General features: G+C 38.7%; 2 protein-coding genes across 2 annotated transcripts; one reads left to right on the forward strand and one right to left on the reverse strand.

Annotated features, from left to right (window-relative positions):
* The first annotated feature begins 566 nt into the window (after positions 1-566).
* dnajb12a (DnaJ heat shock protein family (Hsp40) member B12a) lies at positions 567-5,995 on the forward strand. The gene is made up of 9 exons (XM_007545237.2): positions 567-766; positions 1,102-1,276; positions 2,237-2,382; positions 2,462-2,632; positions 3,573-3,652; positions 3,745-3,854; positions 3,941-4,113; positions 4,270-4,412; positions 5,373-5,995. Exons 1-8 carry the CDS (start codon positions 634-636, stop codon positions 4,389-4,391), a joined length of 1,110 nt encoding a protein of 369 aa, XP_007545299.1. The 5' UTR covers positions 567-633; the 3' UTR covers positions 4,392-4,412; positions 5,373-5,995.
* Positions 5,996-6,593: 598 nt separating this feature from the next.
* LOC103133488 (DNA damage-inducible transcript 4 protein-like) lies at positions 6,594-9,462 on the reverse strand. The gene is made up of 2 exons (XM_007545238.2): positions 7,648-9,462; positions 6,594-7,459 (listed from the first exon to the last, which is right to left on the reverse strand). The coding sequence occupies exons 1-2, from the start codon at positions 7,811-7,813 to the stop codon at positions 6,951-6,953; spliced, it is 675 nt and encodes a 224-aa protein (XP_007545300.1). The 5' UTR covers positions 7,814-9,462; the 3' UTR covers positions 6,594-6,950.
* Between the last annotated feature and the right edge of the window lie 6,265 nt (positions 9,463-15,727).

Genomic DNA, 15,727 nt, shown 5'->3' on the forward strand with positions numbered 1-15,727 from the left:
AAGAGACTTTAACTCTAATTTATGATCAACAATTCTCTAGAAATAAATATAAATAGTCCAATGTATATTTGAATATATTATATATTTTCCTTTAAAATTCGCCTAGGCCTATAAGATTTTTTCAAATAAGTGTTGACACAGACGCTCCATTTAACTGTTTCTTGTAAAACACTGCAAAAAATAAAAAATAAAAAATATCCACATTCACCTTATTAAAAGATGAAAAAAATGTGACAGGCATCAGTGGCGAAAACCTTTGTCCTTTTTAAAAACTTTTCATTACAAACTCCATTGTCATTTCAACAGTTATTTTGATAGTTCATTTTGCTGCAGCTAATTTGATTACCCTTAACTCCAAAGTGCACATGATTCAATCTAAAGCACTTATGAACACTTATTTTGATATTTTTATCACACTTGATATTGTGTCAGCTAGAATTTCGTGAAAAGGGGCTTTATTTATTAATGTAATAAATTAATTCATGCGTTAATTTATTTATTTTTATTATCTAACTTAAAAACACTTCAGCATAGACTAAACGACGTTTTGTTACGTCTATTTTGTCAGACCAAAGGTGAGTCGACGTCATTTCTTTGCGTCTCGGGACAAGTAAACATTTCCGCTGTGTCGCGATGGACTCAAACAAGGACGAAGCGGAACGTTGCATTAAAATAGCATTAAATGCGATCGGTAATAATCAGCTGAACAAAGCCAGAAAGTTTCTGGAGAAGGCTCAGCGCCTATTTCCGACAGATAAGGCCAAAAGTAAGTCGAATAGACGCTTGTTTGCCAGCGATGCTATCTAATTTGGAGGGCCAGAGCTGGAAGACCGAACAAGCTAATGCTAACATAGCCGTCATTAATAGATACAGGCCGTAACTGGTACTTGTAGTTTTTTGTTTTTTTTAAGCTACTACCATTTGTTTATTTAATATTTTTACTTGTTTGTAACCTTACATCGAGCTTAACTTACTCACTGCTAGTGCTGAAGTTCTCTGTAACGGTAACGATGCTAAATGTTAGCGTTCTAAAGTAGCGGATTAACTCAAAAGGCAGCAACTTAAAACGGCAGCAATATGGTAATGTGCGCCCTCTTACAGACCTGTTGGAGTCATTAGCGCAGAATGGGAAGCCTCCAGACGAGAACGGCAGTACTGTAAACGGAGGAGGACCCGGCCTGAGACACCGCGGCGAGAGAGACGGAGCTAATGCGTCTCAGGGCCCCACGGAGTCCGATAAATCTTACACAGCAGAGCAGCTGGAGGCGGTCAGAAAGTGAGAGCACATTTATTTTTCTTTCTGATGCGTGTTATTATCTTAACCACAAGCGGTCTGGTAATCTGTTGACACGTATGTTGACAAATTTGCAGTGTTTATTCTCGTGATTTACAGTGCTGAACTGCATTTCCTGGTATATTAGCGATATTTTTATCCGAAGAGTTGTGATTCAGGTCAAACCTTTTCATCTGAACAGGCATTAGTTGAACTTTTAAATGATTGCACGATCATGTATGTAGAACAAAAAAAAAAAAAAATTAAATTAAGGTTTGTTGGTACTGGGACACATCTTTGTTCCCAGGTGTTTTGGAGTCGTCTAAAAGTTGCAGAACTGGAGGACTGGAGTTTGAAACGTCTAATCATTTTTCAAAATTTCATTCAATTAAGATATTCATCAGAAGGCGATGTTTGATGACTCTAAATTATATTGAGCTTGTCCTATCTATTTCTGTAACTTAACACTATGTTATAACTTAAGTTTTCCTGTTCTGTTACCTCGGTTCTAGTCAGTGGAAGTTCTTAGCTTCTCAAATGCTTCTAAATAAAACGAGCAGATGATGGAAATTAACACTGAGCTGAGACTTGGCTTCTATTCACATCCAACAAAAACCTATGAATTAAATGTGAAAATGATTATCATTGTTTGTTTGTTTGTTTGTTTGTTTTTTCCTTAATCAGCTCTACTCTGTGCAAAGTCAAAGATTATCTACTCAGTCACCAGGTCAAGACAGCCAGATTGCTCCTCCTAAATCATAGGTTTTAACTGTCAGCTAAATTCTTCTTTGCAACATCCCAGTATGGATTTTCTAATAGAAACTGAAGCATGATCCCCGAGTAGTTCACCTTCGTTGGTCAATCAAGGTGCTCTGTCCCTGACCCCTAAACTTTTCTTCTCGTTTGTTTGCTTCAAAGCAAATTTCGTTCATGTCGTAACAGAGACTTTTGTGTTTAATTCAGGATTAAGAGCTGTAAAGATTACTACCAAATTCTGGGGGTGGAAAAGTCAGCTTCTGAGGAGGACCTTAAGAAGGCCTACAGGAAGCTCGCCCTGAAATTTCACCCAGATAAAAATCACGCGCCTGGAGCTACAGAGGCTTTCAAGGGTAAGTTGCGTGTCTTCATGTCTTTTCTGTGTCGCTTCTGGGAGCTTGTACTCACAGCTCCTCTGTGTGTCTCTTTCAGCCATCGGCAACGCCTACGCTGTTCTAAGTAACGCTGAAAAACGAAGACAGTATGACCAGTATGGGGAGGAGCGAACACAACCAAGCAGACACAGACATCATCACGATTTTGAAGCAGACATTTCTCCTGAGGACCTTTTTAACATGTTCTTTGGTGGAGGCTTCCCAACAAGTGAGTGGAGGCAAAATGATATTAAAAACATGCAAGGGATGTACAGGGCTGCTGCTAAAACTCATTGTGTTCTTGGGCAGTGGGGTATTACAACTAAACAGCTCCAAAAAAAAAAAAAAAAAACATTTTTGAACTTGTTTATTCCTCGTAAAAATTACTGGTTTGGTACTAGACGTTTCTCAGGACATAATAAGAACTTGCTTACACTCGCTAATAACACACGATGACAGCTCTAAGTGCAGGTGTTATGGCTGTGCTGCACAGTCAAACTCTACACCGCAATAAGCAGCCGGTGTTTTTAAGTTAAAAAGTTGTTTGTCTATTTGGACGCTCTTCCACGAAATATTTCAAAGTGAAATCAAGTCAAGTGAGACTTGTTTTCAAAGACTTAACAGTCTATTTTATTTCTTGTTTCAGTTGTGTGTAGGTTTTTATTTCAGTTTCATTTATTTATTTATTGTTGTTTTGTTTAGATCTTTTGGATATTAAAATTGTCTTTCAGTTCTAGTCTCATGTGCTTTAGAAAATATGGTTTTATTGATCTTTGAGAGGATGTATTTGCATTATTGCATTACTATGTTAGTTGAAATTGTCTCAAAATAGCAATGTTTTCGTCTACTTCAATAGTTTGTGGGAGAATTTAACGTCGAGCAAAATGTATCATGACAGGCCTATTCTGTTTTATAATATATATTATATATAATATAATGATTCTGGTTGGCCTACAGTTCCGCTGTATGCAGAATAAATGTGCAGCGTGTTGTGCATATTCAACAAAATACTAAATATGCAATGCAGTATTTAACTCAAATCAGTATCCCAAAAGTTGCAGTGAAGTCCTGTAGATTTCTCTGAAGGAATATTTGTTATTCAGTCAGACGATGATTGTGTTTAACTGTATGTTTTTTTTGTTTGTTTGTTTTGTTTGTTTTCTTTTCAGGTAATGTCCATGTTTACAGGAATGGAAGAATGCATTTTGCACACCAGAATAGACAAGAAAGACGAGAACAGCAGAGAGATGTAAGCTGGATTTGCGATGCCTTACTAACGCCTGGTTTAAATAATTGTATACTTTGTGTCATTAAACAGCATCTCCTTTTCTCTTTGAACAGGGCGGCTTCGCTCTGCTGGTCCAGCTCATGCCCATCTTAATTCTCATCGTCGTTTCTGCTCTCAGCCAGTTGATGGTCACGCAGCCTCCGTACAGCCTTAGCTATCGCCCGTAAGTGTGGCGGGGAGGAGGGGGTTGCGGTTACACCAGAAGTGTTTCGACGTCTGTCTGAACCTTCCCTGCTTTCTGTTTGTCAGATCAGCTGGACATATTCACAAAAGGCATACGTCACACCTAAAGGTGCCTTTCTATGTGGGGGACCGTTTCAATGAAGAATTTACAGGCAATAACCTGAGGACTATTGAAAGAAGTGTAGAAGAAGACTATATCTCTAACCTAAGAAACAACTGCTGGAAGGAGAAGCAGCAGAGTAAGTCTTTTACATTCTCCTGGTTAGCCTGTTTTACAAAACTGGTATGGGTGGAATATTACTATATTGAAATACTTAATTTAAAGTCTGGACACTTGGTTTGTTAGACTGCTGACCAGAGTGTTGTATCTTTGACGCGCTGTTTCTGTCTTTCAGAGGAAGGCTTGCTGTATCGTGCTCGTTACTTTGGGGACTCAGAGTTGTACCAAAGGGCCCAGAGAATGGGGACCCCTAGCTGTTCCAGACTATCTGAGATTCAGGTCATACTGGATGGCTAGAAGACACTTGCACACACATGGGTATGCTCACTCAGATTGTTGTTTGTTTTTTTTTTTGTTTTTTTTAAGCTTTTCATTTTAACCCACTTTCTTGTTGCTCAGATGCTTTTTCTTCTTTGATTTGCCTTTTCTTATTTTATCCATTCACCATAATTAACTGAAACATCTCAGTCAGCTTCTTTTTTTTTTTTTTTTTTTTTTTTCTATTAACGTGTTAATGCTGCTGCAAGCACGAACTGACTCCTGATACTGAAGGGTCAGCTCTGTTTTTCGGAGGAAAAACGTCACCTGATACGTCACTCTCATGGATCTTGAGCAAGGGTCACATCTTTGCAAAACGGTTGATTTGTTGGGTTTTGTTTTTTGTTCTGAAAAACAGACTTCTGACTTAAGTAATAAGTTTACAAACCTATAAAGCTTTAAAAGTAGCTTCTTGCTATTTGAAGGATAAAACACCAGATGTCTGCTTGTTAAAGCTGCCTCTGAATAAATAGAATATCATTGAAAATGTTATTTGTTTTGCAGTACAACTAAAAAAGTAAAACTTTAGATTCCTTAAACACATATATTGATGTATATCAAGTATTTATATCTGTTCATTTTGATAATTGTCTTACAGCAAGAGAAATTTTTTTTTATTATTATTAAAACAAATAAAAAAGCTATTTTTATAAGCCTACATAATAAAGGTAATGACTGCTGCCTTGACTGTTGTCCCTTGACACGCTCCACATGGATTGCAAGCCTTGAAAGGTCATTGCTGGGGAACTGACCCTTTAATATTATCTCTAGGCATGTTCATAGAAAGCTAAGTGGAAGGAAAAAGTGTGGTAGAAAAAAAAAACGGCATTTTATTTATTTATTTTTTGTTTTTGTTTTTTTAGCTGTTTTGCCTATTTACTTCATTGCTGTTCTCACAAAATTCCAGATCAGTATTTTAAGGTAATCATCTAACTCTTCCTTGTGTGTCTGTTTTTATAGTTCGTCGGTACTTGAATCTAATGGGAAGAAATGAGCCTGAGCCCACTCTAATTGGAGCATATTTCTGCAGCAAACCAAGAGAATCTAAACAAGCCTTACACTCTGTGTGCAGAGGCGCCTCCTCAAGGGGGCTCCCTGCCACTCCATCCACTTCCTGTAGAGCTGCGAGAAGCTTCAAGCTGCCTGCTGACATTTTCTTCCTCTCCTGTCTCAACCAGTGGTGAGAGTCCGATGGGCGTCATGGCGGAAATTGAGCGTGCTGTTATCTGTTTGAATGATAAAGAAGGCTGCTGAGATTAGCTTCCTCTGTCCTGATCCTTTTATTTTTTGTTTTTCCTGGAGAAACCTGAAGGCCTTTCTTCACAGATAAGACAGTCTGAGCCACTTGTGAGGAGAAAAAAAAACAGTTTTTGTCATTTTTATAGTTCTTACCAATGTAAATACTCATTTTACTTAACAGTGCAGGGGATGGTAGTCATTTACAAAACTGTTTTGTGAATTTGCTTGTAGCCTGTTGGATCATAACTAGTAACAATTGTTGCACAGATAAAAGGAAAGCATATTTATTAAATTAACAACCTAAAATTCTATACATTTATTTGAATAAAAGTTGTCCAATGATTGACCGGTGTCTTGTTTGTTTTTAAACACTCTTTTACAAAATCTGTATTTTTAGCGGGTCTTGTGCATTTTATTAAATTAGGTTTTAAATATACTTTATTCATTCATTGGTTGTCAGTCTTAAATATTTGGTTTATAAAGTTAAATCATTGTCATTTTAGGTTCTAAGACTTGAGTGTGCTTAAATTCACCATAGCATGCCAGATTTATTTATGCAAATTTACATCATAATGTTCCTAGTCTCCCAAATGTAATCTTTGGGAGACTAAGATAAAGACATAAGTGTCTTATATCTTCAGTGTGACCAGAACTACAATGCTAGGTCCTATTTGTTTTCATTGATTTAGTTTTTCAATAAATAAAAAATACTCTGCAAAGTAAATATAGGGTACTAAGTGAGTTCTTAAATATAAAATGTGCTTTAGTCTTTACATTTGCAAAAACCCTTTCAAAATTATATACACTAAGTGCATTTTGAAGGCTTCTGATTATGCCACCTGAAGGAAAGGAACAAAGGAGACTAAGCATTGGAAATGACCCATAATATAATGTAGTAAATCCAGAATTAAAATGGTGTGAACAAAGAAATGAAACAAGCATCACAGAGTAATAGAAAATAATTTATCTCACAATCTTTAAGATACAAAACAGTTTCAGGCAGGTAATATGTAATACTAGTAGTACATACATTCCCTTTAAAAAGTGGAAATTATATGAATTATATGAATGTGGATTCATATAAAAGAAAAAGGACTGGTGTTCAGACACCTGCAATCAGGTGAGTAGCTGCCATGAGATAGTTTGGGCCTTCGATTTACCACATATTACAACTGTTTTAGGACCTTGATGTCAGTGCAATTAAAGTTTTTTTGTCTGTTTGTTTTTTAAGTGAATCTGCAGCAAAAGTTGATTAAAAACAGCTCAGTGAGTCTAGAAAGGCACATTGGTGCTCTTAGGTTAGCAGCATTCTTCAACCAGCAGCGCTCCTGAGCTGTACAGTTTCCTCTTGATGGCCCTGAAACTCCTGCTCAGCCTCAGGGTTTTGTGGTGCCTCGGAGACGTTGCAGACGGAGGCTTTCCGCCTTTGAAGAGCTTCTGCACCCTGCGCCACAGTCCTCCGGACTCGAGCCTCAGAACCAGGGTCACGTGGAAGGTCGGGACCAGGCCGGCATCTACTGCTATTTGATCCACGGTGCACAACAGCCCCTGATCCCCCCTTTCCACGCACAGGTCGATCACGGCCCCCCTCAGTCCGCAGGGCTCGTTGACGGCCAGATGGAGCAGCTCTCGGCTGATGTTGTACATTAGACGGTCAGGTAGGATGAGTTTGGAGCAGCACAGGACGGGTGACGCATTGTTAAGGCTTTGTGTGATTGTGCCCACCACCTCTGCAGCCAAGGTCTCCTCGAGGGGGTAACAGAAGAAGCTACTGTCGGACTCCGACAGGGATAGGTCCGCCACAGATCCTGGAACAAAGATAGAAATAGATTAGAGAAACTTTATTCTTACTGACCCCAAGGAGCAATTTGCTTTGCATTTAGATGCAGAATAGCTCCAAGTCTGAACTGAAATTTTTTAAAGATGCAAAAGGCTTTTATTTTTGCTGCTATTGTGTTTTTTCCAGAAAATAATAAAGAAAACTAAACACACTCACCGGTTTCACTCCTGCAGTACTGATCTGCTGAGGCCCTCTGATTGAGCCCCTTCAGCTCAGCCAGCTTCTGCAGCAGGTTGCTCCAGGACAGCCTCTGGGAGCTCCTACCCTCCGCTGGGGACCGAGAAAAATTGCCATCGAGAGATTGGTTGCAAGAAAAAGACATTTATACAACAAATGCCTTATTTCCAAAAGAACAAGGAGGGTAGGGGGGGGCAAAAAAAAAAAGAAAGAAGTGCGGAGGTAGCTGTCACAGTTGGTCCTTCTCCTGCTCCTGAGCCGGATCAGCTGCAAATCACACTCTCTAACAATGGGGTGAAGCCTTAAATACCTACGCACGCTAGCCCCGCCCATCTGATTTCTCAGCCAATGAGGTTTTAGCTCACGTCCTCAGCGCAGTATCCTGCCTGGTTATCCCTTTGATGGGGTGAGACACACTCCCCCACGGCTGAGAGGCAAGCGACGACCCCCTCAAATCTCATAAGTTTAACTCTTAATCATTGTATAGGAGGACATTAATCCGTCCTAGAAGGCGAATTTACAGACGGTGCCTAGTGCAAATCTTGCAACACTGGAATCCTGTCAGCACAGAGCAGAACTAGAAAAACGCAGCTGATGAATCAATTGTGAATAGTTGCGCGAGGCACGTATTGCACGTAGAGAACGTCTTTTTGTTAATGGAAAAAAGGAGGGGGGCCCGCCTTTCTACTGACAAATGTTAACCTTAAAGAAGCTGAGCTGCACGTTTACAAACGGCTCTGAAGTAAACAAGGAGCCTTACGGTGAATCTACACTAAAGTCTAAGGCGACTGCAGGGATAGATTATTCCAGAATGTTCCAGAAAGTATTTCCAGAAGACAAGTAGATAGTGCAGTCTGCATGGCTATCTCATCCGGATGCATTGTTTTATTTTGGTTAAAACATAAATGAAAATATCTGAAAACATTTAATCTCAGAGAGCCTTTCTAATCCAATCAACCAAACTTTATGAGTATCTCCTCTGGTTCATGTCATTTAGCACGTACCTCCATTCAACCCCCCCATGCCCCCTCCAAGAAAATAAGACTCAGTCACTTCTGTTTGAATAGTTATCTCCTTCACCTGTTTACATGGGTTCTGCTTTCATGGGAATTGCTTAAATCTTTGCACACTTAATGCATTGCAGAAGAATATGTTGGGTGCTGTAAACATGTTTCTGCTCACTGATTTATTCCTGTGTTGCTCTTATGTTGTTTCAGAGTGGCAAACAGCTCTCTGTCTCAAACAAAGATAAACTTAGAAAATACAACATTCTTTTTGCTCTATGGTAGTTGAAAAACAACATGGTCCTCCTTTTTCTTATCGGTCAGAAATTTAGGTTGACCTCCAGCTCCTGAGATGCTTACCACTGTTTCAATGTTTGATCCATAATAGCTCTCATTGTGGTTCACTGGAGTCCTAACGTCTTAAAAAAAGGATCCAAAGTGTGGCCTGGGGGCCATTTGTGGCCCCTGGATTTATTTGGTCTCCGACTGCAATGCAAAAATGATGCAAATCTGGTCTCTCAGTACATGAGGTTGATGCAAGTAAGATTTTTTTGTGACACGGGGTGTGCATAAGACTGACATGACACTGTGATAAACACAACACGGTTCTTGTTATGAGCATAATGGAGTCATTATGAATGTCTGTGACTGTTGTCATGAAGTGTCATTTGGTAAATAATGACGCTTTTAATGCAAAGTTGCTCTTAAAGTTGCATTGAAAGTCCATTAAAAGTGCCAGCTTTGCATTTAAGTGTCAGTATTTACAAAATAATACAAAGTTGGAACTTTTAATGAGATTTTAATGCAACATTTAAAGCAACTTTGCATTAAAAGTGACACCACACTTCATGACAACAGTCATAGACATTCATAAAGACTCCTTCATGTTTGATCCTGTCAAATAAAATGTTAAAGATTTTTTAAATTTTAATTATGGTAAAATATTATATACAAATGTAAATGTTCTTTAAAGATTTTAAGAGGGGGGAGGGGTATTATGTAAAATTTACTTTTTGGACCTTTATATCGTGTTATAATGTTTTTCCCTTTATCAAAAACATACTCGGACTGTTGCCTTGGTTCTTTGATGCATATTTGAGGAATCTTCTGTGGTAGCCATTTGGGGTGCCTAAACGCTTGCTCCTCCTTGGACCTGCGGCCTCCAGTCATACTTCCGCCTCATAGAGCACCCCATCTCCTGTGGATCCCTCCCACTAGAGGCAGAAGTAATTAGCAAACTCCTGGTGGAACTGTGCATCTACTGAGCTCATCAGACAAACTAATTTTCAGTCTAATGCCCCTAAAATCGGCTGCAAATGGCATAATGAAAAGCAGTGTTGTACTGAAGGAGGGTCAAAAAAGAGCAGGGGCCTCTTAAAGAGACAGAGGCGTAAAATTTGAAAGTCAAATTTCTTTTAAGTTATGTTTGATGCACGCAGGATTTTTATGCCAACTTGGTAACATAGTTAACTCACTGTTAATTGATTGGATTATAAGCTCAAAGAAAGTGTGACCAAAATACTTCTTTTTTGTTGAGGACAGACTGAATTGTTTTCTGCTTTGTTCAAGTGAGTTCAAGGAATTTGCAAACTAGAGACCTTTCTTCTAATAAGCCAGACAAGCAAATCTCTGTAGACATGTACACACACATTTCCTGATAAAAAAAAATAAGGCAATTAAAAATTGCATGCATGTTTTATTGCAAAACTTGGAAAACAAAATCACAATAGCGTTATGTGATTATTATTATTATTATTATTATTATTATTATTAATTATCTCAGAAGCAACAATTTTGTAAAATAATACAAATTAAACACAGTGGAAGACATAAAACACTTGTGTTTTAAAACCAGCTTTCTTTATTATCTTAGATGGTATGGTGAAGTGGCAAATTTACCACAAGGTGGCGCTAAAGTGCTAGCGGATGACGCTTAGAGCACCTTGTTGTGACTACATGTGTTTTGATTTGAGTAGCCCAGATCATGATCAGGATATAACCCCGGTTTATCATCCAATTTATATGTTTAATTAAGGTCAGACCTTGTTATCATTTTACACTTCTTATCTTTGTTTACGTTCATTCTGTTACGAGAGAGAGAAAAAAAATGTAAACGTGAAAAGGGAGAGACTGTTTTACAATTCACATTAGTCTTGGAGAGCTGTTGGTCTGGGCAGCCTGAGCTGATGTAATTTATGTGTGCTGGATCTCCGGCTAAATGGTTATGTGTAAAGACAATTTCTACTCAACAGTTATTTACTCAAACCTCAGTGTAACAAAGAAATAAATGTAATTTTCGGACCACATGTCTGCTTCTTTTTCAACCTTTGTACTAAAATACAAGCATTAATTCAGATTTCCAGTGGTTTCCTGTGTCTTTTGATGGTTGTGAGCATAGTAGCATAGTAGCAATGATGGGGTTATTTCAACAAAGATGACAGTGAAGCTTTCCATCTCCTTGTCAAATACCTCATCTTGTAAGCATGTCATTTTTCTGTCATACGATTCTCTCGTTTGTCATCGGATCCTTCAATGCTGGATTCAAGACTCTGTAGCTAAATGAGTCTGCAACACCCGGAGCTGTAGCTCGAACAGAACTACATGTAGGTTTTGATTTATTGCTGGAGGAAGCAGAAAGAGAGCAGCTCTCTCAGGGGAGGCCAAACTCCGATGTGTGGCAATTTTTGCTGAGGTATGCTCTTCTTTATCGGAGCCCTAACATTTTTACATGCCATTTTCAAACGGGCTTTACTCGAAACATTAGCCCATTTCTAGATTAACATTCTCTTTTTCCTATATCACAATGATGAAAATTTTAAGCTATAAGCTCAAACTTAAAGATTTTCACAATACTATAACAGTTGTATTTTGAAAGGGCCAACATAAAATTTTTAACCACCTTATGTTTCGCCTTTTTCATTGCTTTCACAAATGAGTCAAACAAAATTACCAAAAAAGAAAAAACAAGCCCTGTTAAGTTAAAGTAAAAAAGTTCTACAAAACAATGACCCTTAAATAAAAACATATTACATAAAATAAACACTTGCATAAATATTTATCCCATTTAAAGTGATTGACCTAATTCAACAGACAATCCCAATGAGTGGAGTGGAGATCACCTGAGTGCAGTGACTGTGATTGTGGTACAAAGACAAGAAACAGCAAGAAGACAAAAGAATGCCCACAGCAAATCAGAGGAAACATGGTTGAAAAGCATAAATTAAGGGACAGAAACAAAAGATCTCCAAGGCACTGAACATGGAGTTCAGTTAAATCATCATAAAGAAATAGAAGCAATGTGGCACAGGTGTAAATCCACTTAGATTAGGCTGTCCTCACAAACTTAGTGACAGTGCAAGAAGGAGACCAGTGAGCGAGGCCACCGGGACACCGATGACTTCAGCAGCTGTTGCAAAGCCTTAAGGGAAAGCGACGATACTGTAGCCACTGTTGAACCTAACTCAGAGCGTTTTTTCATAGGGGTGACCACTAAAACATCTGATAGCTCATGGTAGCTTCAAATATTCATAGCTGAAGAGGAACAATCAATAAAAGTAAACATTTAAGCAATGCAGACTTTATAAAAGAGTTTAAAAAAAGATATTAGAAGTCCTGTAGGCACTTTGCAAACTCATGTGGAGGACAAAGTGAACAAGAAGAAGATGTTCTGGTCTGATAAGACCTAAATAGATGTTTTTACCTTAAATGCAACTTTATATGTTTAGGAAAACTGACCGTCTGAACTTACCCTCCCCATGGTCACGTATGATAGTGGCTGCATAATGCTGTGTAAATTATTTTTTTTCAGCCAAGACTCAGTGCTTAACACAGTGTTATGATGAGCCATTGTCTTTTCACTACAGCAACATCGAAACATCAACAGGAACATTTTTAAATCAAAGGTTTGGTCACATTTTCTACCAGTGTGTCATTAAATTCCTATAGGAGATGGATTTGTAGTATTTGTACTGCCACTTCTCTGAACAAGTTTCATTAATAATACATGCCAAAATCCTGTTGGCACATTGGCTGGAGTAGGAGTCCTTACATGCCCTCTACTGGGTAACTAAACATCACTACAAAGAAAAGGAATCCTATAATAATTACAAAGTATTCACATATCTGTCTGTCCTTAAGTGAACTACTATCTCCCAGTTTAGAAATATTTGCATTATTCAGTAGTGGTGCAATGGTTCAGAACTTCTCGGGACTTAGTTGGCTGCTTTTCCGCCCCACTCTCTTCAGCAGCCCTGTGCAAATGTAGCAAAAACCAACACTGCATAAATTCATACTATTGTGTAATCAATGTCATATCAATTTAGAACATCTACTTATACTCATAGGAATTCAAACGGGTAAGTGTCTGGAAAAACACTTATCCAAGTCTAGTTCTTTGACAAACTAGACTGGTCAATCTGATTTTGTTGGGTCTTCAAAAATTTTAAGAGGAAAATTTCCTTCGCATTTATATGATTTATATGCAAACCTTTCAAGGTTCAAAGGGGGTGAGGATCCAAGTTTGCTCCTTCACGTCTGTCACCTCAACTTTGACTGGAAGCATCAGTAACATATTGCTTGGATATGAGAATCCCAGCAAACAGGCAGAAAAAAATAAGCTTGGTGAAGGTTTGGTGAACTGACTGATAACGGGGTTAGGATGGTCAGTCTCTCACCCTTCTGGAAATCAGAGCCACTCCCAGAATGAACTGAGGTGAGCACAATACCAGGTATAAAATTCTCCTAGCCCCTTAACTGACCCAATCCTCAAGAAGAAGAAGAAGAAGAAGAAGAAGAACAGGAAGAAGAAGAAGAAGAAGAACAGGAGGAGGAAGAAGAAGACAATTAAAAAAAAAAACTCCAGAAATGTCTCAACAGCTCTTACAGAAATAGCAAAAACATTCAAACATCAAAACTATCACTGCAGTAACAGTCATGCATGAGGATTAAAAATCATTGCAGGTTCACAAGATTAGATAAAAAAACTCCATTAATTTAAAATAAATAGATAAACCTACAGATCGTCTTAGAATAATTTCACTCTGAAGAGATAAGAGTTATTGTACCACAGAAAGTGGAAAACCAGAGATAACACGCTAATGCCTTGCTTCCACTGGTACGGCACAGGTCGGAAAAATAGCTTACCGAACTGCACTGACTCACACCGTACCACTCGGTGGCAACGAGGCGTGTGCATGACCCGATGAGAACTTGGGTGATGAACTGTGGCACATTTTGAGGGACTGAGATAAGACACCTGAACTATCAGTGGTAAACAGATCACACTCAGTTCTGTTCACCAAGCTGCAGCCAGTTACTGTCAAACAAAATCTGCACTGCAACACTTGTAGAGATTATTTTGTTTTGCTGGACATTATATAAAAACCGCCCATGGGTCTGATCCTTTAAAATTACAGTGTTTATAACAACGCTTTATGAATGAGATGAGAATTGTTGCCGTGCCCTCTGTTGTTCCTTTTCTGTTGCGAAAACATGACCAAACAAGGACTTCGTTTAACCCCCAAAAGTTTTTCTTTGACTGATTATTTTTAAATAAAATCTCTGGGAGCAAAGCAGGTTGCAGCTGCTGCAGAGGTAGCCTTAAATAGGTCAGAGGAAGACCACACGTTGACTTCCTTTCTAGAAAGGAAAGCTCCAAATAACTGCTATATGGTATCCAACATGAATATTTCATTCCCCACCTGACCATGTAGCATGACTAATGAGCATGCATGTGTAAGACTTTTACATCTGTTAAAGTGCCTGCACAAAGACAAGCTCAATTGAGTCCAGAAGGTAATCTTGTCATTGTTGCTTGTGCTGCATAAACATATCCATGCTTAGCTCAAACATCTTCTTCTCTCCTTATCTTTCCTCGAACTTGATCAGGTTGAGCCAAAAGATTAGATGACCCCTTGTTGGGCGCTTGCCCTCATTAGGACAGGCTCAAGACACTCCACTGGGGATCAAATGGCATCAGTTATTCCGGCGTTTCAGTAACAAGCTTGTCGTTTGGTGGGGCTCTCCAGAGACGAACACAGAGCGAGGTGTCACAATGCAGTAAGACCCATGGTGCAAGAAATCACTTTCAAAAGAATGCATCTGACCAAAGGCGTAAACCACAGTTCGAAACAAAATCTGCTGGTGTCGATGGTCAACTTCAAGTGGGCAGGTGTGAAACCTCATGCAAACTCTGGTGATGCAGACCAAACAAGCTAGCTCTCATCCACCTGAAAACCTAAGCCTCAGTTCAATTGACAACGAACACCGGAGCTGTTCGCTTCGAAAGGAAATGCAAAGCAAACGGAGGAAGAGATGCGGACATGATATGTGATCTAACAATGTTTAAATCTTGGATGTCTTATAGTTTCTCCGTCTTTGCTGTCATCTCTGAAACTGCTTATACAACCCATCTACATAGAGTAATGTGCCTCTCTTGCTGACATCCAGTTTGATTCAATGTGAAAATAAACCCAACCAAGTGAAGATGGGAAGACTTTCGACATTCCTCGCCTAATTATACCCGAGTTCCCCGGACTATCTTAGTTTGAAAACATCCCAAGACTAAGAGAACCCAAAGAATACGTCACAGACTTAAAGAACAGAATGAATGTAGAGCTATCACAACAATGGAAGGGTTTAGATCAAAGCAGGAATGGACTAGTCAAAGTTTAGACCTAAATCTAATTAAGAGTATGTGGTAAGAATTGCATTGTGCTCTCCACAGGCGCCCTCCATCCTGTCTGAATGAGCTTCAGCAAGTTTGGAAAGAAGAGTGGGAATCTTTTTCTTGATTTGGATTTGCTGTAAACCTGCAGTTGTTATTGCAGAGAGTAGTAGTTCCACAATCTACAAAGAGAGCTATTAACAAATACTACACGTTTAAGGTTTTTCTTTTTGCAAAAAAAAAAAAAAAAGAAGAGCTAAATAAAAACGTGTAATAAGTTCAAAGTTATTTAATAGCTTGTAGTTCTTAAAGAAAGTGCGCATAAATCTAAAGTTTTCACGTCGAGAAATAACAAAAGGTGTCTCACAGCAGCCTGAGGGCGGACTCACTT

This window comes from Poecilia formosa, unplaced genomic scaffold, assembly GCF_000485575.1.
Source record: "Poecilia formosa unplaced genomic scaffold, Poecilia_formosa-5.1.2 Scaffold12, whole genome shotgun sequence".
Lineage (NCBI taxonomy): Eukaryota > Metazoa > Chordata > Actinopteri > Cyprinodontiformes > Poeciliidae > Poecilia > Poecilia formosa.

What these genes read in the sequence shown, in the direction of transcription:
- LOC103133488 (XM_007545238.2), bottom strand. Translation starts at nt 7,813, where the DNA reads ATGTCTTTTTCTTGCAACCAATCTCTCGATGGCAATTTTTCTCGGTCC. An exon ending in GTACTGCAGGAGTGAAACCG is followed by an intron (nt 7,460 to 7,647) that starts GTGAGTGTGTTT and finishes TCTTTGTTCCAG; the next exon opens with GATCTGTGGCGGACCTATCC.
- dnajb12a (XM_007545237.2), top strand. Translation starts at nt 634, where the DNA reads ATGGACTCAAACAAGGACGAAGCGGAACGTTGCATTAAAATAGCATTA. An exon ending in TCCGACAGATAAGGCCAAAA is followed by an intron (nt 767 to 1,101) that starts GTAAGTCGAATA and finishes GCCCTCTTACAG; the next exon opens with ACCTGTTGGAGTCATTAGCG. An exon ending in GACGAGAACAGCAGAGAGAT is followed by an intron (nt 3,653 to 3,744) that starts GTAAGCTGGATT and finishes CTCTTTGAACAG; the next exon opens with GGCGGCTTCGCTCTGCTGGT.